The 24,582-nt window shown below is 44.9% G+C and overlaps 2 protein-coding genes and 1 long non-coding RNA gene across 4 annotated transcripts; all 3 read right to left on the reverse strand.

Annotated features, from left to right (window-relative positions):
* Positions 1-11,749: 11,749 nt before the first annotated feature.
* Positions 11,750-12,514, reverse strand: LOC141021977 (uncharacterized). Its single transcript, XM_073497848.1, has 3 exons — positions 12,369-12,514; positions 11,948-12,257; positions 11,750-11,851 (listed from the first exon to the last, which is right to left on the reverse strand). Exons 1-3 carry the CDS (start codon positions 12,512-12,514, stop codon positions 11,750-11,752), a joined length of 558 nt encoding a protein of 185 aa, XP_073353949.1.
* A 2,369-nt stretch (positions 12,515-14,883) lies between these two features.
* On the reverse strand, positions 14,884-15,642 carry LOC141021979 (uncharacterized). Its single transcript, XM_073497849.1, has 3 exons — positions 15,336-15,642; positions 15,074-15,135; positions 14,884-14,976 (listed from the first exon to the last, which is right to left on the reverse strand). The coding sequence occupies exons 1-3, from the start codon at positions 15,640-15,642 to the stop codon at positions 14,884-14,886; spliced, it is 462 nt and encodes a 153-aa protein (XP_073353950.1).
* A 6,592-nt stretch (positions 15,643-22,234) lies between these two features.
* On the reverse strand, positions 22,235-23,605 carry LOC120963104 (uncharacterized). Of its 2 annotated transcripts, XR_012182884.1 has the most exons (3): positions 23,476-23,605; positions 23,050-23,362; positions 22,909-22,958 (listed from the first exon to the last, which is right to left on the reverse strand). It is a non-coding gene; the product is annotated as an uncharacterized lncRNA (long non-coding RNA). The 2 variants fall into 2 exon arrangements; XR_012182883.1 differs by having other exon boundaries at positions 22,235-23,362.
* Between the last annotated feature and the right edge of the window lie 977 nt (positions 23,606-24,582).

The following is a 24,582-nucleotide window of genomic DNA, read 5'->3' on the forward strand; positions in this document are numbered from 1 at the left end:
GCATTATCGGCACACTTCTTAATATTGAAGGCAAGACGAAAGATACCTTAAAATCTAGGATTGATTTGACACACCTGGGTATCAGAAAGGATTTGCAGGTGCAAGATGAAGGTAAACCACGGGATATGGCACCAGCAGTGTACGTCTTGGACAAGGTAAAAAAGAAAAGAATTCTGCGAGGTCCTGTCACGTGTGAGATTCCCACATGGATTTGCTTCCAACCCTGAAAGGAGAGTCAGTGAAGATGGAAACAAGGTACAAGGGTTGAAAACTCATGACTGCCACGTCCTACTTCAAAGGGTTTTACCTGTTATCCTTAGAGGATTGGGCCGCCCTGACTTATACAGAGCAGTTGCAGAGTTGGGACAATTCTTCAGGGAACTCTGCAGTAGGAATATCAGGATAGATGCTTTGGAGCGTCTTAGAGACAAGATACCAACTATCCTATGCGACCTTGAGAAGATATATCCTCCAGCCTTCTTTGATGTGATGGTGCATTTGGCTGTTCATCTACCTGATGAGGCACTACTTAGAGGTCCAGTACAGTATGGCTGGATGTACCCTATTGAAAGGCGGCTAGGCACTTTCAAGGGCTATGTTAGGAACAGAGCTAGACCCGAGGGTTCCATTGCAGAGGCCTACATTGCTACAGAAGCGTTGACATTCTGCTCAAAATACATTGAAACAGCTGATCAGCTTAGCAAAGAGGTGGGTGAAGACAATCCCGGGCTCAATGTTTTCGATTATTCTATTCGAGTTACAGGGAAGAGTCGACAAGAGGACAAACCTAAAGATTTGGACAAAATGGTTTGGTATGTGTTGAATAACTGTCCTGAGATACTACCTTATATCAAGTGCAGTACTGCAGCTTATACATCGTAATCTACTAAACTTGCAGCACATTCTTATATATTTAGATGTTTGACGCGATCACTATGTTGTGCAGCATCTACAATGAGGAGTTACTACCGCAAAATCCAAGAAACATTGACAAACTGGTTATGGCAGGATTTGCGAAATGGTTCAAGAACCATGTAAGCTTTTGAAGTGCACTGTCAGTTTTTTTAATATATTGAGTACATAAGATGATCAGCTTGTCTATTTTCTAACCATAGGTTAAGAAGATGCGGGAGGAGGGCAGGCAGTTGATGATGCCCTTTACTCACTAGCAATGGGTCCTGATACTCGGGTAAGACATTATGAATCTTGCGTTGTTGGAGATGTGCACTACAACACCCTTGCACGAGACGAAGGTAGGAAGACACAAAACAGTGCCATCATGAGCACGGATACGTATGACAAAGAGATAACTGAAATGTATGCTAACATAACAGACATTGTTCAGTTGCAGTATATCTCCAGTTTCGAGGATCATCGGTGTGTGGTTCTATTGTGTTGTTGTTGGTATAACCTGTTTTCCAGGATCGCAAAACCCAGAGCTGATGATTATTTCAAATCCATCAATGTCAAGGCGGCGACCAGACCAACGAGCCTTTTATTTTGGCAAATCAAGCAACACAGATATTTTTCTTGGAAGACACATTTGCACGTAGCGATGACTGGAGAGTATTGCAAAGGTTTGAGTAGAGGAATTCGTTTAATGAAGTTGCACAACAAGATGATGCTTACACTGCTCCTGATGTACAAGATAACACAGATGTTCCTAATATCTTTGAGAACCATCACCTCAATGACGCCGGCGAAAAGATTGCCTGTCATGCTGTGGACATACAAGAGTTGATCAAGAAGAAGCCAACGTTCGAGGACGTTGAGGACGAAGAAGAAGATGACACCATGGGGAATTACGATTCAGACTGATACACATGGCGAAGATGTTGACGCTGCTGCTGCGGATGATGATTACATTGCTTTTGTCGTATTTGCCTGTCAGAAGATGTTTTTTTATCTACTATGTGAAATTGTGTTTGCTATGACAACTGAAACCTGATGAACATGTTGTTTAGTATTTTGCTGTGAGAACATCACTTGTTATGTATGCTGATTTGTGTTTGGTGATTGTATGACAACTAAAACATGATGACATTGTTGTTTAGTTGTACTCATATTTGGCTGTGAAACTTGAATTTGATGACATAGTTTGTTGTTGGAATGCAATTTGCTCGACGTCTTCGAATGAGAACAAAGCTGACCCGACAGGGCCTCTGCTATTTATTTATTTATATGAGCAAAAGGGGATACCCCTGATTTCCGTTAATAGAAATCATTAGATGTTCACAACACTACGCCCAGCCTGCTACACAGGTTTCATTCATTACTAGTTTCAGCAAAGTGCTCATGTCGTAGCCACTGAATACATCACGAGTGCTACATACACTGCAAATAAAGAGACAATCATCCTACAGAGCACATCGATTTTGCCCATTATCTTCACAAGCTCTTTCATCTCCTCATTGCTGTCAAGGCCGTTCAGCAGCTGTTGCTTGGCCATGATCAGAGGAACTGCATCTTTAACCTTCTGCTCTGCATCTTCCTCTTCTGCCATTCCTTCAGTTACTTGTCCAACACCCCAACCTGCTGGTATTGGGATTCCTCGGCTAACCAAATAATCAGCGTAGTTGCATTCCCCCACATCAGCAACTTCCTAGAAATACAAATCACACGAATCTTCCCTTTTCTGCACGAATCAAATTGGAAGATCATCAACCAAACTATTAAAAAAATCAGCAACTGAAAGCAGCAGAACAACACTTAAACATATTATTACCCCATGATTCGGGCATTTGTAGAAGACTCGGCCAGGGTTGTGGATTGTGGTTGAGACGCGACGGATGACTCTGCGTGATTTGCAGCAGTGGCACCACACCAATGGCAGCGGGTTGCGATGAGCAATCGGCTGCAGTGTGCGTGCCGGCGGGGGTGTGAAGAGACCCACAGGCGATGGTACGGGTGGCAACTTGGCGCATATCTGGTTGTTGCCTGCTGAAGAGCAGATGGACGAGCAGCCAGCGGACATGGTTGCTGCGGCCAGAGCTTCTGATGCTAGGCAGAGTAAGTAGAGAAGAGGAGAAGCGAATGTTGGATATGTCAGTTTCATTACTTGCAGAGTAGCATAGCACCATATATAGTCATAGTCTAGGTTTGGATTCGAACCAGCTACAGGAGCACGTCTTTCTTTTTTCTAAAACTCGGCAACGTCTCTTTACTGGTACACTAGCTTGTTCTGTACGCCTTCCCAAGTCTTTGATTTTCTTTCCCTTTTTGCGAGGAAGGAAGAAGGACAAAATTGAGAGTTCCTGGGACTCGAACCCAAGACCTCTCGGATGAAAACCAAGGGTGCTAGTCACTTATGTGGCGAACGTTTCCTGTGAGGACGACGGCAGACGAACGCATTTTCCTCGCAGTTTTCTTCCTATATATAAAAAAGTATGCTACTTGGTGTCCGCTTAGTCAACAAACGATTGTGCCAACCTTGACCGTTGGATTGACATTCAACGTCTGTCGCGTTTCTTCAGTCTCTTCTTCCTCGAGCCGCCAAAGCCAAACCAGCGCCGGCGGGACCGCCTGCTCCCGCCTCCCACGGCTGGCTGTGATCTTCCCCGGCTCCTGTTTGTTCCTGTCCGAGGCCTCACCATCGTCCTCCGCCTTGGTTCGCTCGCCACGGCGCCGCCCTCCAGTGCTGTTAACATGGTCAACAACCGAGAGGAATAAGGAGATGACTATACATGGTGAGGATGACAGTAGGGACCCAGCATCGCGCGCAGTAATTTTGTTTTTTCGGGACGGAGAAGGGTATCAACTGGGTTGTGCGGGACCCGTGGCCCGTCTAGCCCAGGCTTTTATTTCATATGTTTAGCACATGACCAGCCCAATTTGTTTTTTTCCTTTCTGAAAATGGCTAGCCAGCTATTTTGTTTTTTGTAGAATAACCAACGTAGGCCTACTTGCTTTTCTACGCCCTGCTGGGCTGGAAATATTTCAAGACGAGGAGGGATGCATTTTGCGAAAATGGGGCTATAAGTTATAAGAAATGGGCTATAAGTAATAATAAATGGGCTGTAAAATGAAAAAAAATACAGCAAATATGCAATTAGCTCCAAAATACTGTTTTCTTTCGGATTTTGATATTTTAAATTTCATTGTTTTTGTGCGGGTAAAATTTCATTGAATTTAAATTAAGGTATATTTAGATTTAAAATTAATTTGAATCTGGCTAGAAATTTCGGGTTGTATGCTGTTTGGGACAGATTTGGAGGCTGACTTGTGGGTCTACTAGGTTGACGTGTACTTTGGCTTTGTCAACTTAGTCCACAAACGATTCTAGCAGCAGTGACCGTTGGATGTTAATCCAACGTCCGTGCTGCTTCTTCAATATCTGATCTTCTTGCTCCAGCCGCCCAAACTAGCTCCGGTGGGACTGCCTGCTCCCGCCTCCCGTGGCCGGCTGTGCTGCCGTGCAGGCCGCACCGCCCCACCCTACTTCATTGCTGGCCAGGCCATTCCTCTACTCACCCACACCTCCTGTTATTTTCCGGCGACGGCAGCCGGACCAGTAAACCCTCGTACTCCCCACCGTGTGGGCAACCATTGCCGAGTCTTCCCCGGCTCCGTGTCGTTCCCTTCCTAGGCCTCGCCGTCGTCCACCGCCATGGTGCTCTCGGCGCGGCCTGGTCAACATGGTCAACAAACGACATCCATCGGCCGTGGACTGTATGCGCAAAATAATGATTCCTCCACCTGACAGCTGGGACCCACCGGAAGGGCCTCTGTATTTCGCGAAAAAAACGTTCCCCCCGCTGACATGTCAGACCCACCAGCTATATCTTCGCACGCAAGGAAGTGCCTCCTTATTACGCACAAAAAAATGAATACCCCCTGCTAGCTGGGACCCACCATAGTGGGAGGATGACTTGTGGGCCAACTAAGTTGACGGGGACGAGGGCTTTGTCAACTTAGTCAATATGAACGATTCTAGCTCCAGTGACCATACGATGTCCATCCAACGGTCGTAGTGCTTCTTCAACCTCTGGTCTTCTTGCTCCAGCCGCCCAAAGCAGCGCCGGTCGTGCCGCATGCTCCTGCCTCCCGTGGCCGGCTGTGCTGCCGCGCAGGCCTCACCGCCCCCTACTATTCCCACCGCTGGCCAGGCCCTGCGGCGACGGCAGCCTCACACCGCAGCCGAATCAGTGAACCCTCGTACTCCTCTCCGAGCGGGCTTCCACTACCGCGTCTTCCCCGGCTCCGCTTCGTCCCCTTCCTAGGCCTCGCCGTCGTCCACCGCTGTGGTGCTCTCGGCGCGGCCTGGTCAACGTGGTCAAAAACGACTTCCATCGGACGTGGACTGTACGTGGAGAGGCTGACAGCTGGGTCCACGGCCGCAGCAAGGAAGTGCCTCCTTATTACGCGAAAAATAATGATTCCTCCACCTGACAGCTGGGACCCACCGGACGGGCCACTGTATTTCGTGGACAAAAGGTTTCCCCCTGACTGCTGGGACCCACCAGCTTCATCTTCGCATGCAAGGAAGTGCGTCTAGGCAAAAAACGATTCGCCCCCCTGACTGTTGGGACCCACCAGCTACACCTTCGCACGCAAGGAAGTGCGTCCGGGCAAAAAAAACGATTCGCCCCCCTGACTGCTGGGACCCACCGGCTACATCTTCGCACGCAAGGAAGTGCGTCCGGGCAAAAAAAATGATTCGCCCCCTGACTGCTGGGACCCACCAGCTACATCTTCGCATGCAAGGAAGTGTCTGACAGTCGGGACCCACCTGGTCGAAGCGTACGTAGCGTTGTCATTCTGGTCGCGAACGTGTACGTACATACTGGTCGATGTAGAGGCGCGCACGTGTTGTAGTAGAGGCGCGCACGTAGCATGTACACGTACGTACAGCGGCCAGGGTGCAAGAAAGAAAATACGGCCACGTATGTGTACATACGGGCGGGGTCTCGAACACCTACTCACGCATACGTATGGCCAGGGCTCGTGTACATGGCTGGGTCGGAACGGAGAAACAGTGTCGTCATCGTGTTCATGGGGAGGCAACGGAATGCGTCGTGTTCATGGGGAGGCAACGGAATGCGTCGTGTTCATCGGGAGGCAACGGAACGCGTGGGAGCCAACCGGCTGGGTCGGAACGGAATGCGTGGTCCTGTTCATCGGGAGGGCTTGGACGGAACAGGTGATGGAAACGAGGCCTGGCGTACCGCAAAACGGAGGAAACGGACCTCCTACGTTCGGAACGGGGTCCTGTTGATCGGGAGGGGTGTGGCGTACCGCAAAATGGAGGAAACAGACCTCCTACGGTCGAAATGGGGGTCCTGTTGATTGGGAAGGGTGTGGCGTACCGCAAAACGGACGAAACGGACCTCCTCCGGTCGAAACGGGGGTCCTGTTGATCGGGAGGGGTGTGGCTTACCGCAAAACGGACGAAACGGACCTCCTACGGTCGAAACGGGGGTCCTGTTGATCGGGAGGGGTGTGGCGTACCGCAAAACGGACGAAACGGACCTCCTACGGTCGAAACGGGGGTCCTGTTCATCGGGAGGGTGTGGCGTACCGCAAAACGGGACTCCACGGGGTACTGTTCATCTCCACCGTCGACCTCCTCCAGCCTCCACGGGCTCCTGTTCATCCAGCCTCCACCGCGCACTACTCCACCGGCTACTATTCAACCACCCCTCCACGGGCACCCCTCCACTGTCTATTGTTCATCCAGCCCTCCACACCACGGGGTCCTGTTCAACCACCCCTCCACGGGCACCCCTCCACCGTCTACTGTTCATCCAGCCCTCCACACTACGGGGTCATGTTCATCCAGAGGCAATGCCACCGCTCACTGTTCATCCAACCCCCCCCCCCCCCGCAACGCTCACTGTTCATCCAATCGATCGGCTTCAGTTAGCAGCAGTAGCAAAGGAATCGCTCGATCGGGTTCAGTTAACAGCCATCGATCGATCGCTCAGGTTCAGTAACGTGTAGCCTGCAGTGCAATCGCTCGGGTTCAGTAAGAGCCCAACGCCTCGCTCGGGTTCAGTTAGAGCCAATGCCTCACACACACGCGCGTCCGTGTACGAGAGAAATGCGCATCGCTCGGCCCCCGACCTCCCACCGTAACCGGGAACTCCCCGAAATTTTCCTCCCCCTCGCTTCGACCACGGTTTTTTCCGTCATGGACGGCCCAAAGAATGTCATGCAGCTGCGTCTCCGGCCCGCCCAGGACGAAAAGCCCATTTTCTATCATGATTTTTTGTCATAGAAGTAGGAGCCCACCACATCTATGATGATACCGGGTTTTGTCACAATTATCGTCATAGAAGTGTCATATGTATGACAGAAAAAAAATTCGTTCGGCCCAAAATGTCACGGATGTGTCTTTTTTTTGTAGTGAGTAGAAGTCCCCAGTGATTCTGCCAGCGGTTCTGGCTTAGTACTGGACACGGGAAAAGCAATTCCATCCACTAGTGATGCTCCACTGGTTGCTGCACCATCTGTCAATGCAGAAGACAATAGCATTGCAGAAGAACATGAACAGTGTACGAAGCAACCACCTATTGATCCCACAGACAGCGTCCCTATTACCACAAGCGCACAACCGCCAGAACCAGAACCACAAATGGCAGCTCACAAGAGGTCCTTAAAGAAGTTAGAAGATCCAGGTAACAAGAGTACAGCACCTCCTATGAAAAGAGTTGGGATACTGGAGCCTCCACATAATTCAACAGAAACTGCAAACAACCAGTCTCTACAAGCTGACAACCACAGAGGCCTCCTTAATTGTGGATTCATTGATGATGGTCAAATATGGTCTGACCCATCTATCTATGAACAACTTGACAGAGTCATTGAACAAAAAAAGAAACAACCCTTTCATAACCAAGTAGCATCACAACAATGCCAACCTGATATTGTCTCACACTTGGCCAAGAATTCAAGCTCGTCACCTAGATCTTCCCTTTCTAACTATCCAGAGCCACTTATACCCAGCAGATCAGGATCAATGTCAGACGGTAGTCACCTCACACAGGCCTTTGATACGTCATACTCTACAGGTTTAACTCAAACTGTCTTGTCCCAAAGTTTACCAGCAACTCCCTTGTCCCAACACTACAACCAACCAGCTCCTAGTATCAAAAACCACTTCTACAACATCCTGGTGCTCAGAATAACGGCGGTTCAAACAAAAGCCAGCGCTCACCATATGCGATGAGCAACCAAAATCACAAGCAGTACCAGCAACAAACCACTGTCCGTGATGCCCACTACCCCCAACACAATGATGCTCAGAATAATAGCACTACACGGTGCCAACAACGCCAACCTCAAGAGCAGAACAATCAGCAACCACACAGAGGCGGGTCTAATGGGCAAAGTTACAGTGCCTTGCAACAACAGTTCAACAGCATGCAGTATTCCGGCCATCCTCTCCAGCATTTTCCAACAGATATTCCTTCAAGCTCAACCGGTGATCCAACTGTCAGAACATTAGAACTGCGCATGCAGCACCAACCACAACGTCTAATGTTCCAAAGAAACAACAATTATAATGAGGGTCGTCTGCAAATTAGTAATGGTCAATTGAACTCTGGTGGTCATGTCTTCCAGCCTCATCAAATCATTCTGAGCTAGAACAGACTCAATTCACTGACCAAGGGAATGACCATCAAGATCACTGCCAACTTTTGGAAGTAAGAGATTCCACAAACGAGGAGAAAGAAGTGTATGAAACAATCGTCGACAATACGCCAGGTATCAAGCAAAATGCTAGGTAATGAATTCGTTGTTCCTGTTACAGTAAAGTTTTGGTCCCTTCGTTTACTAATGCAATATATTCTGCCTGAAGCTATCATATTCAAGTGTTTCGGCTCGATTCTTCTACTATTGAAATTGAATGCTAATCATTTCCTCTTATGTTAAAAAAGAAAATCTTACGATTTAAAATTCATTTGTTTTTTTTAGACAGCAAGAGGATATTCTCCGTCGATCGACGTTGGGCCGATCATCGAACTTTAGGTTTGTCAATGAAGGTATACGGATATATCAACTCATTCGTGGTCGATGCTTACTCAGCGTTGCTGATGAAAGAACAATTCTACGCAACGCCAGCATTTGTGCACAAGCATATAATGTACATGGACGCTTCTGTAAGTTCTTGCTTCTCATAAATAATAATAACAAACCACATTTACTACTACTACCACACTGAATGACACAGCTTCAATTTTCTGCAGGATAAATTTAAAGTTCTAGGAGCAAGCACAGAACTACTCAAGGAACACATTGTGGAAAAAACTATTGGGTACAGGCTGCCCAACAAATGTAACATCGTGAGTTCACCCTACTCACTCTATCTGCCCAGTGTTCGTCTTTGATTCTATAAGTTTTTCTTGTTACAATGATATTATTCCCTGTTAATTGTTTTAGGTCTTAATACCTGTGAGAAAGGATCCACATTTTATCTACCTCATCATCGTGAATCTTGCAATGCGTCGCTTCGAAATTCTGTGTCCTTATATCAATTGCGACGGTATAAAGGAACACTCGGACATTGTCATCGAAAACTTCAAGAGAGCTTACCATTCTGCTTACAACAACTATCCTCACACCATGGCCTCCTTTCATGTCAAACCTGTGCAGAGTGTAGGTAACTCAGACAGAGAGTAAGTTTCTTTTAACTGTAGCTCTACCTCATTTAAACCATGCATCTTTTTGTTCCACTACACATCCCATACCTACTGCTCACCTTCTAATCACAGACATTAATGCTCTCAATTTTCAGGGATGACAGTGCTATTTACACCATGCATTTGATGCCGCTCATTAGTTTGAATAATAATTCATTTTTTATCAATAATGTAAGTTCACTCTCATTGACAGCACATCAACATACGTTCATCCAAGCCAGCTCAACATTAAGTTTTACAATAAATTTTATTAATTTGCACGGCTATGTGTTTGCAGATCCATGTGAAACCGATGAGAGAACAACTAACTTACAAAATGATAACATCCAACCACAACACAGGCCATGTATTTGAGGCACTGAGCATCGTCCTCGACAAGCACAATATCCGGCGTGAAAGAAGAAGAGTTGGAAGAAGATGACTACTGCTTAAATGTGCCTTAATTTAGCTGGAGCCATCCGAACATTGTTTCAGCCAGCCATATCGACTCATATGTAATCACAACAATGTTTCACCTATTTTTGTGTCCGTCCAAGATATCTGCTATAGATCCCGTTAAACACAGCTGTGCGTTCAAATGGTCAAGTCTTAAATTCCTGAACAGCAAACATTTACAAACAAGAATCATATTTTTTCCAAAAGTTATAAACATGATATTCAACACATCACTTCCTTGCACTAGAACACCACTCACTTCAATAAGACATAATAAAAGAAACAATTGAAACACAGAGGAAAAACACTATCAATTCGTAAGCATCTGACGAAGGAGCTAAATGACTCACCTCCAGTAATCCGGGTCACAGAGGCACTGTCATGCCTCTTATCCACGTAGAACGTGCCTCTCTTACCACGGACAACTAAGCTGACACACACAAGTGCGCCACCAGTTAACACAGGACCGTCCCCTCTCGACAGCTTAACACCGGTTCCTCTCCAAGCTAAATGAGTCATGGAAGCACGACCGTGGCTCAAGTTAACGAAAGAAGAACCATCCTCTGTGATAGACGACTAAACTGAAAAAATACCAAAACAGAAGAACGACCGTGACTTCAACTATAAAAGGTCCGTGACCTCACAAGTTTCAACGACGAGTCTCTCTCAGCAAATAAGTGAAAGCAAACGTTTCGAAAGAAAGGCACGACCATGCCTTTGAGTAACATCATAGACGTGCCTCTCCGTGCGAACGTGTAAGAGAAAGCATTTGCGAACAACAGACAGAACTCTGACTCAACATAACATAGCACATGCCTCCACTGACTAGACAGACGTGACTTCACTAGCAGACTAACTAGAAATATTACAGAACATACAACCATGACAGTGACTCATACTAACATAACGCAGTGCCTCTCCGAATTTAATACCCAAAGGAAGGATAACGCCTCTACCAAACATACGACAATGCATCCAATGCCTTCACGGCCATGCCTTTCAAAATCAAAGTACCACCACAATAATAGAAACACAGAAACGCAACCGTCGATAACACAATACTCCCACAGCAAGTATCGCACTGGATTACCGTGCCTAAAACAAACAACATATACTGAAACAGGCAACATATATTGAAACAGACAGCAAAGTGAGAAAATTTGAAGAATCTTAAACACACTAAAGCTCTGCATAAAAACATTTCAAACACACAACCACAACCATATATTCAATATAAAAACAACCGTGCCAAACACAGTACAAACACAAAGCAAAAGTAAAGCCCCTACCTGTCAGTGAAGAAGCTAGCAAACTAATAAGACCAGAGCGTGCCTTGCCTAAAACAAAAACAATGCCTCCCTGAACAGACGACTGTGCGCTGCCTAGAATCACGAAAGTGCACATCTGAGTGCTCCCCTTAATACATCTCATCTTATACCAACTCGTAGCAAAAAATCATAGAGGAAAATATTCTTGAAGGCACCCAATCAAGAAAAACATAATGGAACAAAAATAAACTTAAATTTCCAAACTAGTCAACTCCATCCGGTTCAAAATAAAACAACCACAATTACAAATTCATCAGTCTATGTAATATTACCCCATACAATAACTATCAAATAACCAATTCATCACACAATCCATCTTGCCAGCACTTCCACCTGGACTACTCCTCAGAAACGTCCTCGCCATCTGAGATCAGGAAGACAGCGACGATGCAGGATGTCCCTCATCGACAGAAACCGGCGGTATAGCTCATAGCTCACATACCCTTCCTAAAGGAAAATCAAATGAAAACATGAATATACAAAAAAACAAGTATTTTTCTAGCAACAAAGGCAGAAACTAACGAAAATGAAATCTTCACTTACAGTAGCTCCATATTTCAGGTGATCAAAAGTAAGTGGCTTCCAATCCCAGTAGTGACGAAGAAGTTCTGGAAAAGATGACTCCAGCTGCGAATAAGATTCGTCAATGATGGCTCCTGCTAACTCCTCCATGGAGTCCCTTTCTTCGCCGCCTTTGATCATAAACTTCTCTTGGATGTCGATGTGGTACCCTTTTGGAATTCTGATGAAATCTTGAAAAAGAGCATCTCTAATATTCCTGACGCCCACACTAGAGAAAGTTATACCTCTATTCTCAAGGAAATCCTTCAGGGCAGGGCACTCCGTCCTGGCCCTGCAGAAATGATAGAGCAAAACATGATTCCGCATAGCCAGTTGCATGACAGCGACTTTTCTACGCCCGTAACAATCCTTTCGCGTGAACTCCATGCCGAGACCAACAAACTTGTGCTTCTCCTCGCGCAACCAGTCCTCGTATAAGCCAATGATCTCCTCCACCTTGCTAGGCTCGTTGGTGTACCACACGTCGAGCTTCATGTTACCATCGGCAACTATAGGATGGTACTCAGTGGTGTTCAAAAAGTCGTCCATGGCAACGAGCAGCAAGGTGCCAATGGAGATTCCTAAGACCCTGCGACAAGGTTGGGGAGTGGTGAGGAGGGTGGGAACTGACTGATGTTCTGTGGTTACAATACGACGTGAAGACCTCACAAACACGGCCAGTATTTAACCTTGGCGAGGGACCTTTGAGTTACAATGTGCATTAACGTGTGAACTAGGAACAGCGAATAGACGGTTGTGCTTCCGAAGCTCATAAAACCATGCACTTCGTAAAGTCACGGGTGTGCACAAAAATTTGATGCCGTGGAGAAATCGAGGAGCCTCTAACTTTATTTTACGGTAACTGACACACTGAATAGTCACATCGAACAGCCGGCACATCGGTCATCAATTCCTCCTTTGAACAAAGACCACCAATGGAAGAATCCAATGAAGCAAACAAACAGCCAGCCGTACACCTTAGATCCGAAGGCCAAAACTCATCCGTGCCTCATCTAGCTAGATTCACAGCATCTGTCCCTCGATAGTCAAGGCTGGTTTCAGGTGAGGCCCGGGTATGCAGGCACAAGACGCACATACGTGTCTATCAGGCATGGGTATGCATGCACACGACGCACATACATGTCTATTCCACATGCACGGGTATCACCACAGGCATGTAGAGATACAGGCAGCAACTCGCCGGAAACACGTGAATGCAGGCAACAAAGGCACGGAAACGTAGCCTCTACAGGCACGTGCTTCGGCTTGGCAAGGCACGAATACGGCCTTGCAATTAACATTCTCGAGCCACGGCTAGACACCCTCTGCGTACAGACATGGAATTGCAGCTTCTCCAATGCACAAGCACGGTTTTCAAATTGGCATTCTCGAGGCACAGATACAAATCCTCTGCATAAAAATCCTCTGGATGCAAAAATGAGAGGTTGCAGAGCCATCAGTAAGAACACTCTGTTCGAGAGGCACGATTGCAAACTCTCAAGAGGGACAGCCATGTGACACCGCAGACACATAGACACGTGATGTGTATCACATGAGGATACATCAAATACAAGCAGCGAATCAACGGTAGAAGTGAAAGAGCCACAGATTTAAAGTGTCTAGAGGCACGGGCGTGTAGAAGCACAGGCACGACGAGTCACAGCCACCGCATCCCCTCACGGACAGGCATCTCGCACCACAGGCACGTAGAGTCACAGCCAGCGTGTCTCCTGAGACAAGCGAATGCAGGTACAGGACGCACGGAACTGCAGCGTATACAGGCATGGAATTGCGACTTTTGTCGCACAGGTACGGCTTTCGAATTGGCTTTCTCGAGGCACGAGTACAAACCACCTGGACGCACAAAAGAGTGGTGGCAGAGGCACGGTTGTGTAGTCTGAAGAGAAACTGCCGTGTGACACCACCACATAGAGACATCGCGTGTGTCACGTGAGGTACATGAATAGCGGAAAAGAAGCCACGGAAGTGAAGCCTCCACAGACACGGATGCGGGCTTCTAGAGGCACAGTCCCGAAGAACACAAAGACAGGAAACTGAAAATGTTGCCTCGTACGTTACCAGACGTGCCTCTCTTGTGCGAATGTGTAAAACACAACAATACAAACACAAACAAACAGCGGTGAATATAAGCCAAACAAAAAACACGCTTCTCCCAAACAATACATATGCGTCCCCTCACAGACGGGCGTCTGGCACCAAAGGCACGTAGAGTCACAGCCAGCATGACGCCTGAGACACGCAATTGCACGTACAGGAGAAACCGAATTAAAGCGTATACAGGCACGGAATTGCGGCTTCTCATAGTTATCGAAGCACGGGTACAAACAACCTGGACGCGCAAAAGAGTGGTGGCAAAGGCACGGTTGTGTAGTGTCAAGAGGAACTGCCGTGTGAAACCAGCACGTTACAGACATGGCGTGTGTCACGGATGTACATGCATAGACGGAAAGAAGCCACGGAAGTGAAGCCTGAACATACAGGGATGCCCGGATTCTCTAGGCACGGTCCTAAAGCACACAAAGACACGAAACTAAAATGTTGCCTCGTACGTTAGCAGACGTGCCTCTCTTGTGCGAACGTGTAAAAGACAACAATACAAACACAAACAAACGGCACTGAATAAAAGCCAAACACAAAACGCGCTTCTCCCAAACAATACATATGCGCCACTTCAACAGGTTCTCTAAATATACATGAACTCGCGCAAACGTCAACAATGAACTTGTAACATGAAAAAACATAAGAAATTATATTCACATAACATGAGACGGTACTCCATAGGATTGAACTAAAAGTACTCATTAATTATACACAAAAAGAAATGAAAGTCTTCCAGGAGTCCATTCTGCTCAAACCACCGGGACCATTCTACTCAATTGGAGTTCTGCTCAAAAGCATCAACGGCGTCCGGGGTCGGGAAGACAACGAGGATGCATCATGTCCTTCATAGACAGAACTCGGCGGTAGAGCTCGTAGCTGACATACCCATCCTAAAATAAAAAGCGAATGAGGATGAAGATATACGTAAAGGGGAAAAGTACTATTGTTGCAATAAAACGAAAATATAAAGACAAAATTTTCACTTACAATTGCCGCATATTTCAGGTGTTCAAGGGAAAGCAGCTTCCATTCCCAGTAGTCATGCAGACCTTGTGGAAAAGACGACTTCATACTCAAGTAAGATTTGTTTATGACGGCTCCTGCCAAATCTGCCATTGAATCCCTTAGATTGCCTCCTTTGATCATGAGCTCCTCTTGAAGGTCGATGTGACACTCTCTTGGGATTTTGAGGTAACTGTTTGCGAGAACATCCCTATCTTCCTGACGTCGACACTAGCGAAAATTATACCTTTGTTCCGAAGGAAATCCTTCAGAGCAGCGCACTCCGTCCTGGCCTTGCACAAGTGATAAACAAGAACATGCTTGCGCATCGCCAGTTGCATAACGGCAACTTTTCTACTACGATCAAAATAATCCTCTCGTGTGTACTCCAGATCAAGACCAACAAACTTGTACCTGTCCTCACGCAGCCATTCCTCATAGAGAGTAAGAATCTCCTCCACCTTGTGGGGCTCATTGGTGTACAACACATCGAGCTTGGTATTACCATCAGCATCTATAAAGAGACGCTCAGTAGTGTTCCTGAATTCGTCCATGGAACCGAGGCTGAGACGACAATGGAGTTTGACTGTGCTTCTCGTACGAGGCGAGGATGACGGGAGCTACCTGCACTTCTCTGGAGGGAATAAGACGCGATAACCTCCAGGAATAGACCACTACTTAACCTTTGGGGAGAGACGACTCAGTTACCATGCGGCCATTTAATTGCTAAGGAAACGGTGAATGGACGATTGTGCTTCTGCAGCTCGTGAAACCATGCACTTCAAAAGTCATGACTGCCACGCTGTAATCGAGGAGCCTCTAGGTTAACTCTAGCACGGTATCTGGCACAATAAATACTAACAATAAATAGCCATCCCATCGGTCACCAGCACATCTTTTGACCGACAGAACAATGCGAAGAGGCAAACAAGATGACCCTGTCGTACAAATACTACATTGGGAGTGAACAAAAATAGAAGCACGGTTCGCCAGAACAAAAGCCACACGCGTGCATCCACTTTGGTTAAAGACAAACCTCACTAACATCAACGCACCATGTCTGCGTACCACCAGAAACATTGACAAAACAAAAGCACGTCCATGCTTCTCACATACATATAACCGTGGGCTATCATACATATTCCCGCCTGAAGCCAGCGTACATAAAAACAGTGACTCCACTAGGTCAACGACTGCCTGAAAAAAAATTGCAATACCAAAGTCACGAACCGTGACTCGATTTCATATGCAAACGTGCCTCTCATTAGCAACCATCATGCCTCCCATCAATTTGCATCCCCCGACATATCGACCATGCATCTCCTGTTACAACGACCGTGCATCTAATAACATCATCACCGGTCCTCTCCTAAAGAAACACCCAACCATATCTGATTAAACATGTGATTAAAAAAACACAGAAGCACGAGCATGCTTTTCAGCATGTATAACCGTGCCTCACAGAAAGTATGTGAGGCAGGATAGGCACGTAAAAGACTCCACTCAGAGGCAGCACAGCTGGACAACTATAATGGGAGGCAGCTGGACGAGTCAAACATCTCGTATCCCCATAACACCTCGGAATGCACGCACACCATCTACAACCAGCATTCATTCCATTTCGCAGAATAAAAAATAAAACAAGAAGCACTCATTACTACTCTTGCTCCCTCCCGTCTCCTTTATATTTCAATAAGCTCCGACTCCCTCAGCCACAGCACAACTCATTTGCCTTCTCCGTCGCCTGCTTCTAGGGTTCGTGCTTCTTCTCCGTCTCCTGCTTCTAGGGTTCGTGCTTCTAACCCGCACACAATCGATTAATTTCTAAGCCATACTTCTCTCGTAGATTGCTGGCCGAGGGTGCTTGCCCTAACCTTCCCATCACAAACCCATCTGCCTTATCCGTCCGCCTATTTCTGGGGTTCGTGCTTCTTCCCCGCACACAGTCTCATTTCAAACAAGTTATTGTAGAGTTTTTATTGGGTCTCTTGATTAACTTCCAAGCCGTGCTTCTCTCGTAGATTTTGCTAGCCGTGTGCGCTTTCCCTAAGCTTCCCTACCCAAATCTCCGTTCGTCAACCCTCGTTCTTCTTCTGTCCCAGGTAAAAAGCATATGCGTAAGCAGCATGCTCCGATCCGTATTTACGTTTTACGTTTAGCTTTTTCATTTGATAGTTATTGAAGCATCAGATCCGGTACAACGACTTCATTCTCTAAAGGAATATAAAAACCATTTGAAAATCTAAACAAGTGTTATAAACTCTGTCATGCTGCTTTTCTCGAAGGAGTAGATGAGAAGATTTATGGTAAATTTGTAGTTGTTGCCTACCTTCAATATGGCTAACATATTTGAAGCTAGTTGTTGTCTACCTTCCACGTTGAAGCTTGTTTTTAAATTGTTATGATATTCTTGTTTTCTTAACATAGTTTTTCTGAATTATTTAGGTATGATTTGCCCTACCTGCCGCCAACCAGGCGGCCCTTGCGAACCACACCCTGAAGTTCTCCAGGAGTTTGAGGTTATTCTTGATGAAAATTGCTGGAGCCGCATGGTTAGTAAGCATCACTAACAAATTAGTTGCTTACAACACAGTAAAAATCGTCACTGTCACTCATACCCCCTTGCACCTACACTAGGTTCCCCTGTTGCCACTTCTTCGCAAATGCCTTGTGTTTTCATTTTCCATTAGTTTGCTTGCCTATGCCCTGATTAATATAGACCATTAGTTTTGCCTGCCTATGCCTTGATTACTATAATGCATCTTCAGTTCTAATTAAAATTAGTCAACATATGCCAAAAATCTGTGTCCATTAATTTATAATGCAATTATGTTATCTGTAATTCTTATCAAAAATTCATATCCAATTTAAGAAAACTTTTAACATTAATAGTACGCGAGTTCAAATTTATACTTACAGGTTGTTATTTGCACTATTTTTTCCAGTATGTACCTTGTAATGTCAGAGCTTTTCTCGCTGAATACATTGAAGAGAAGAAGAAAGAAGCAAGAAAATTGCATAAACAGCAGGTAGAGCCAGCCCTTCTTACACATGAAGGGAGGTCTTACAATGCTTTGTTTAAGCATAGGGCGAACTACACAAATTTCTGCGGTGGTGAGTGGAACATCTTTGCGGCTGATTATGAACTTCGTGCTGGAGACCGAATAGAATTTGAACTACCAGACGAGGGTGTCAATCTCGAAATAGAAACATATCGAGATAACAAAAGGCTGCTTCCATTACCCCGCGTTGGTAGGTATTTAATATTACAAACATTACAAACTTATCTTCTTTCGTTATATTTTTATATTACAAACTTATCTTCTTTCGCTGTAATTTTATATGCATGAATCGAACTGAATAATATTAACCCCGTGTTGGATATAACTTTATCTAACTTTAAAAGCTTTTTCTTTTTCTAGCTCTCGACGATCTTTCTTCTGACGATTTCGACCATGTTCACTGCTGTGTCTACTCTAAGGATATTGAGCTTACCTACGACCAGACACGATTCTTTCTACAACGCCTTTTCGGAGATGCTTTCATCCATTGCCGTCCATTTGTCCATGTCTTGACTCACACTAACACCAAAGACTACATCATGGTTGGTTACAATTGTCCTTGTTAAAATACCAAACGTATTTTGCTCATATGTAATATAAACAATACTGACGTAATATTGCTTATATGTAAAATTATAAAGAACCTATTTATTCAAACCTAAAACAACAAAACTTCCGTTGTTCTCTTAATATGTTGTTTTACCTGTTTGCACACAAACCTGAACATGCCAGGGACTATATTACTTCCAATATGGAATTTCTTAATGTTTGTGCACTCACCATATTCAGACATTCTTTTATTTATTGTCCAAGTGACAAATCAACGGTTTTAATTTCTATTTAATTTCGATTTTCTTCTAGAAAATTCCGAGGAGCGTTGTCTCAACACTGAAGAGATGGGTGGACATGCCAACCAATGGCAGGGTAACCCTTGAAGCTCCTAATGAACCTACACATGTCATCACTCCTTCATCGTACTACATCTCCAAAAACGACGGCAGGATGGTAATAGAAAAGTCTTCTTTCAGAGACTTCATATCAGCTGCATCCTTCGTTGAAAAGAACGTTGTTCTAATCACTTTCAAAGAGCGCCATGACCGTTCTGTGTCCATCATCATTCAGCGCATTATGTAGATTCCGTCGGAACCAGCACCTAAAATGGAAGCAAACAGTGTATCTCCTAGAATGTTCAACGCTCGTTTCATGATGATGCCTCCAGGAGCAAAACACTCATTACTATAAGTTTGTTAGTTAGGATGGTAGAGTAATTTAATTATTATGGAGCTTGAACTATCGGAATGATCTTTTGCAACTTATGTAGCTCTTACGGACACTCAACTTGCTGTTTCAACCATCGGAATGATCCTTTGAAACAAATGTTGTTTGAACTATCGAAATGATTCATTCGAAAAAATGTAGTTCTTATCCTTTGAAAAGTTCACAATTCAAAAAACCAAAAAACAAAAAGATTCATTTTCAAAAATCAAACGAAACAAGAATCAATTTGTGATTCAAAACCTCTACCAATGCCATGTTATCAAACTTATTCAAACCATCTAGTGAAACATATCTCAATTAAAAACCAAACAGGACTCCGTTTTCAAGTCCAGACTATATTTACTTCAACTTTTCCTAAACACACACTTGTGCACCGAATAACATAAAAACCGTGCCTCCCTAACCAAGGAAGATTATAAATTGAAAAAAACGTTTTCACAACAAAGGCACGACCATGCATCTGCTGAGTGTTCTACCGTTTACACGACTACTTTCACAGCCAAAGATGGATCACGCAGGCAGCACGTAACGAATAAAAAAATTCAATGAACAAGACAAGTGAAAATCTTAAAAAAAAACAGATAAAACAAACCCCTGTTTCCGAAATTCTACGCCTCGAACCGCCGCGTGACTAGCAACTGCTCTTTGGCGGTTTCCTTTTTTTCACGACAAAATAACCCTTTCACTTTTCCGACTCCATTTCATCCTCTTCCTCGAAAGTTTCTCGCCGGCCGCAGTTCACCACCGCACACCTCCAGCCATGGATGACGGGAAACTAACAACACTCACCGAACACATCACTACCCACGGTACAACCGTGCTCGAGGTGGTGTACACCAACAACCAAAGGACCGTGGAGCGGATCATCAAAAAGTACGAAGAATGGCTAAAGGAGGATAAGAACAAGTTCGTCGGCCTCGACCTCGAGTACACACGTTAAGAGCAGTTACATACGACAAGGGATCGCCGTCGTCCAACTTGCCATGCGCGAGCATGTCCTTGTATACCACTACTTCAGATCCGAGCGCTCCCAGGCGTTAGTTGACTTCCTGCAACGGAAAGCGGTAACTTTCACTAGCGTCGACACCAGGAACGACAAGACCATGCTTGCCCGTGCATGCATCAAAATTCCAGACGAGCACCACGTCGACATCTAGAGGCTATTCTGCATCAAGGGTGGTGGAGAAAGGGACTCCATGGCTGACCTTGCAGCGGCCATCATCGACCCCTCATACAAGAACATGAAGAAATCATTCCCAAAGGAGAAGCACCAGTTCTGGGAGTGGAAGCCACTTTCACCGATACACCTTGAGTACGCGGCAAAGGACGGGTATGTTAGCTACGAGTTGTACTATAGAATCCTAATCATCAAGAACGGGCTACGTCACCTGCACCAACAACCAATGAAAGAAAGACTCCGCCCACATAAGAGCAATGACGAGGGATCTTCAAGCGGCTGGAAGCGCCGGAAGGGAAACAGTGGTTGGTAAATTGCGAGAAAATGGATGTCTACATTAAACTAGTAGGAACTACTATTATCATAATTTAGATTGTATGAACCTATGTTGTAAATATGTTTGTTGTTGCTCAAAGATGTTGTGTGTATTGTATTACTATTTTACGTTTGAACTTTGAACACAGTGGTGTGCTCATGTACAAATGCATACTACGTTTTGCATGTCTAAATGCAATTAGTAAGTTATGTCCCAGTACTGAGCAAGCATATATTGTATCCATGATTATAGAACGAGAGATATCTCGCACGATATTGTATTATAATTTTCATACTCAACCTTTACAAGATGCATCGTGCATTTACAAGAATATGTGATGATATCGTTGTAAACTTTCAGTACAATGCTTATTAAACATTGGCGTGAACAATTCATAAATATTGCAGAAGATCATTCGGTACACAGTCACAAATGACGAGAACTTTGTTACTTTAACCACATTGAAAAAAAATCCTTGCCTCCATTTCACATCAAACACCGCTCCGTCCATTCAGAACATCCTTGCTATTGCACACAGGTTCCTCTCCGTACACCAGTTATGCACGATGCCACAAGACTACACTACTGTGTGCAACTGACCTATGTACAAGCGTGACTCACTAAGTGTCTATTCAATCCATTCCTGTGGTGCCACGCACCCGTGACCCTAGAGACTACACACCTGTGCATCATTAACCGAGCCCCTCTAACCAGATATTCGGACCGATGCCTCTATTGCCGTACATCTGTGCCTCTAGAATCTTGACAGCAGCAAGAGGGTTCAAAACCATGCCTCCACACAACCGTGCTTGTACTGACTGCACTTCCGTGCATCTGTTTGCTTGATCAACGTGCCTCACATGAAACCCACAGTAACTCTACGTGCTCCGCACGCGTGATCGCAAATGCAACTTTGGTGCTGCACAGACGCGTCTCTCAGCATACCCGTACCTCCACAATCGTGCTTGTACTGACTATAATTCCATGCCTCCGTTTTGCTCGATCCACGTGCCTCGCATAAAACCAACAGTAACTCTACGTACTACACACACACATGCCTCTCGCATGAAACCCATAGTATCTCGCCCGTACAACTTTGGCGCCGCACACACGTACCTCTCAGTATACCCGTGCCTCCTCACGACCGTGCCTGCACTGATTTCAATTCCGTGCCTTCATTTGCTTAATCCACGCGCCTCACATAAAAGAGATGCACAGCCGTGCCTCAGAGTAAACAACACACGTGCCTCTACTGTATTGATAACTATGACCCCAATTAAATAACATCCGTCCAAAAAAAAACATATTTAAAAGAGATGCACAGCCATACCTCTTCTACAAACATACAACAGCAATGAACACTTAGGTTCATATCGTTTCATGTATCTAGACAACATTAAACCGTAGCATAGATTTTTAAACAAAACCCGTTTATGTTCAAAGGCTATAACTAACATCACTGCGGCAGAAGATTGAAGATAACAACAAGCCTCCCATCATGCTCTTTGAAAGTTATCAGCACCAAGTTGTTTACTTCAATAGACGATGCCTGGAGAAAATCACTGAAACCTTCCTGTTTGAACACCATTCTACTACCCAAGCCAATGAAGTAGGAGCAAGGAGTGCTCACATATATATCATCATCACCAGATTCCAAAGTAACTTCAAGGGTTAAAACGTCAGTCCTAGGAAAAGTCACAAACTCCTTCAAACTCCTCACAACAATACCAGGAATAACCTCACAAAAAACATCAAGCTATCAGAAATAGAACAAAAATTCAAAACTATAAATAGAAGAGATAATAAAAATAAATAAATAAACAGAAACAAAGAAAAAACAGTGGAAAAAATCTGACCATATGATGACCATTAACATTCATGGAATAATCCTGTGAACAAAAGGACAACACGGTATGTAGACATCATCAAAGAGTTGACACCTCATGAAATACATCTGCTGATAATTAAGAAAAACACCATGGGTGTAATAACAACTCCCAACAAGTTCCATCTCGGAGTCGCTCAAACCATCAAGAGCTACAAAATATAATTACACAGGCTCAAGGGAACAGAAAAATCATCATGTGCAATAAAACAAGCTAAAAACTTCCTTAAAAATAAACCTTACCAACAGACGGTAAAGGAGACAACGCATCTCCACGACCAACACGATAAAAATCAATACCAATCCATGTTCCATAATGTTCAAGCCTAATGGTCATTATATCACGAGGACGAACACCATAATCACTGACCAATCGTTCCCAGGAAGGACCATGGAATTTGCTCCTCAACCGACCATGACTAAACAGAACACCATACAAATAACCCTCATTGCACTGAAAAGCAAGATCAGTATCTTCGTCACCCCTCCTTATGGCTAAAGCCCTACACTCCTCGATGTAACGAGCAAGATGAACTCTAACACTGCACGGAACATACTGCACAACAAATCAAAACAAGGATCATAATCAAAACCTAAACAGCATGAGCAGCACCAAAAGAAATAAGCGTGTGTGCCAAAAATTGAACAATTATAAAATGATATTCTTACAACACGCCTCCAACAACGCCGATCCAGGACCACACTGAACCCATCTACAGAAGAATCAACAGAAGAACACGGGCCACCAGGCATACGGCAAAAAGGACAAGCCATAACTGCAAGGAACACAATGATTATCAAGAGCTAATCCCACAAAACCCAGTTGAAACTTGACATCTGATAGTGTTGGTAGTCCCCACCCGTAACTACCCCATAAATCTCCATATCCCGAAAATATAATGGGAACAAAAAGAGAAATGAGAAAGGGAAATAGGGAACCCACGAAGGCAACCGGTAGGGAACGGCGATCACGCGAACGGGGAAGCGCGGTCGACACTAAAGAAGGACCACCGTAAGAGCAGGCAACAAGCGCGGCGGCCGGGACAGGGGTCGCCGTAACCACGCGACAAGAGCGGCGGCCGCGACGGGCGGAGACGACAGCAAAGAATGAACAGTGCTCCACGACGGTTCGCCCACACCAGAGAGAAACAGATCTCAAAACAGATCAAAAGGTTTTACAAAACATTAAAAGTACAAGGACTAAAGTGAAAAAAAAACCAGAAAGGGAAACCGGAAACCGGAAAACACGGGAGACGCCGTGCGCGCGCCAAGTGTCGCGCGTGGAGCGCCTCGGAAAAGTCTCCCGACCGCTCCGCGCGTGACACTTGGCGTGCGGGGAGCGCTCCCCGACTAATCGTTGCGAGGAGCGCTCCTCAATTAGTGATTTCGCCGGAAGGCGATTCCCAGACTGGGCAGGCCAATGCATGTGGGAGGCCACAACCTCATTTTTCTGCTTTCCCACATTTTTTTAATTTTGTTTTTTGCTTCAGTTTTTTTACTTTTCATTATAATTTAAAATAATAAGTATATGTATCAAAAAATGTACATAAAACATTTGAAAAATGTTAATCAAGCATTTAAAATATTATATGAGTACATAAAACATTTAAAATGTTAATCAAGTATTTGAAAATGTTAATCAAGCACTTTGAAATTTTAAATGAGTAAAGAAAAATGTTTCCCATGTATATGAAAAAAGCATACAACAAAATATACAATGTGTATGAACCAAATGTTGATAATGTATGTTTTTAAATGTGTATATAAATTTTGATC

The sequence above is a fragment of the Aegilops tauschii genome, chromosome 4, assembly GCF_002575655.3.
Source record: "Aegilops tauschii subsp. strangulata cultivar AL8/78 chromosome 4, Aet v6.0, whole genome shotgun sequence".
Taxonomy (NCBI): Eukaryota; Viridiplantae; Streptophyta; class Magnoliopsida; order Poales; family Poaceae; genus Aegilops; species Aegilops tauschii.

What these genes read in the sequence shown, in the direction of transcription:
- LOC141021979 (XM_073497849.1), bottom strand. Translation starts at nt 15,642, where the DNA reads ATGGACGAATTCAGGAACACTACTGAGCGTCTCTTTATAGATGCTGAT. An exon ending in GGATTTCCTTCGGAACAAAG is followed by an intron (nt 15,136 to 15,335) that starts GTATAATTTTCG and finishes CTTTTCCACAAG; the next exon opens with GTCTGCATGACTACTGGGAA. An exon ending in ACCTGAAATATGCGGCAATT is followed by an intron (nt 14,977 to 15,073) that starts GTAAGTGAAAAT and finishes TTTTTATTTTAG; the next exon opens with GATGGGTATGTCAGCTACGA.
- LOC141021977 (XM_073497848.1), bottom strand. Translation starts at nt 12,514, where the DNA reads ATGGACGACTTTTTGAACACCACTGAGTACCATCCTATAGTTGCCGAT. An exon ending in TTGCGCGAGGAGAAGCACAA is followed by an intron (nt 12,258 to 12,368) that starts GTTTGTTGGTCT and finishes TCATTTCTGCAG; the next exon opens with GGCCAGGACGGAGTGCCCTG. An exon ending in ACCTGAAATATGGAGCTACT is followed by an intron (nt 11,852 to 11,947) that starts GTAAGTGAAGAT and finishes ATTTTCCTTTAG; the next exon opens with GAAGGGTATGTGAGCTATGA.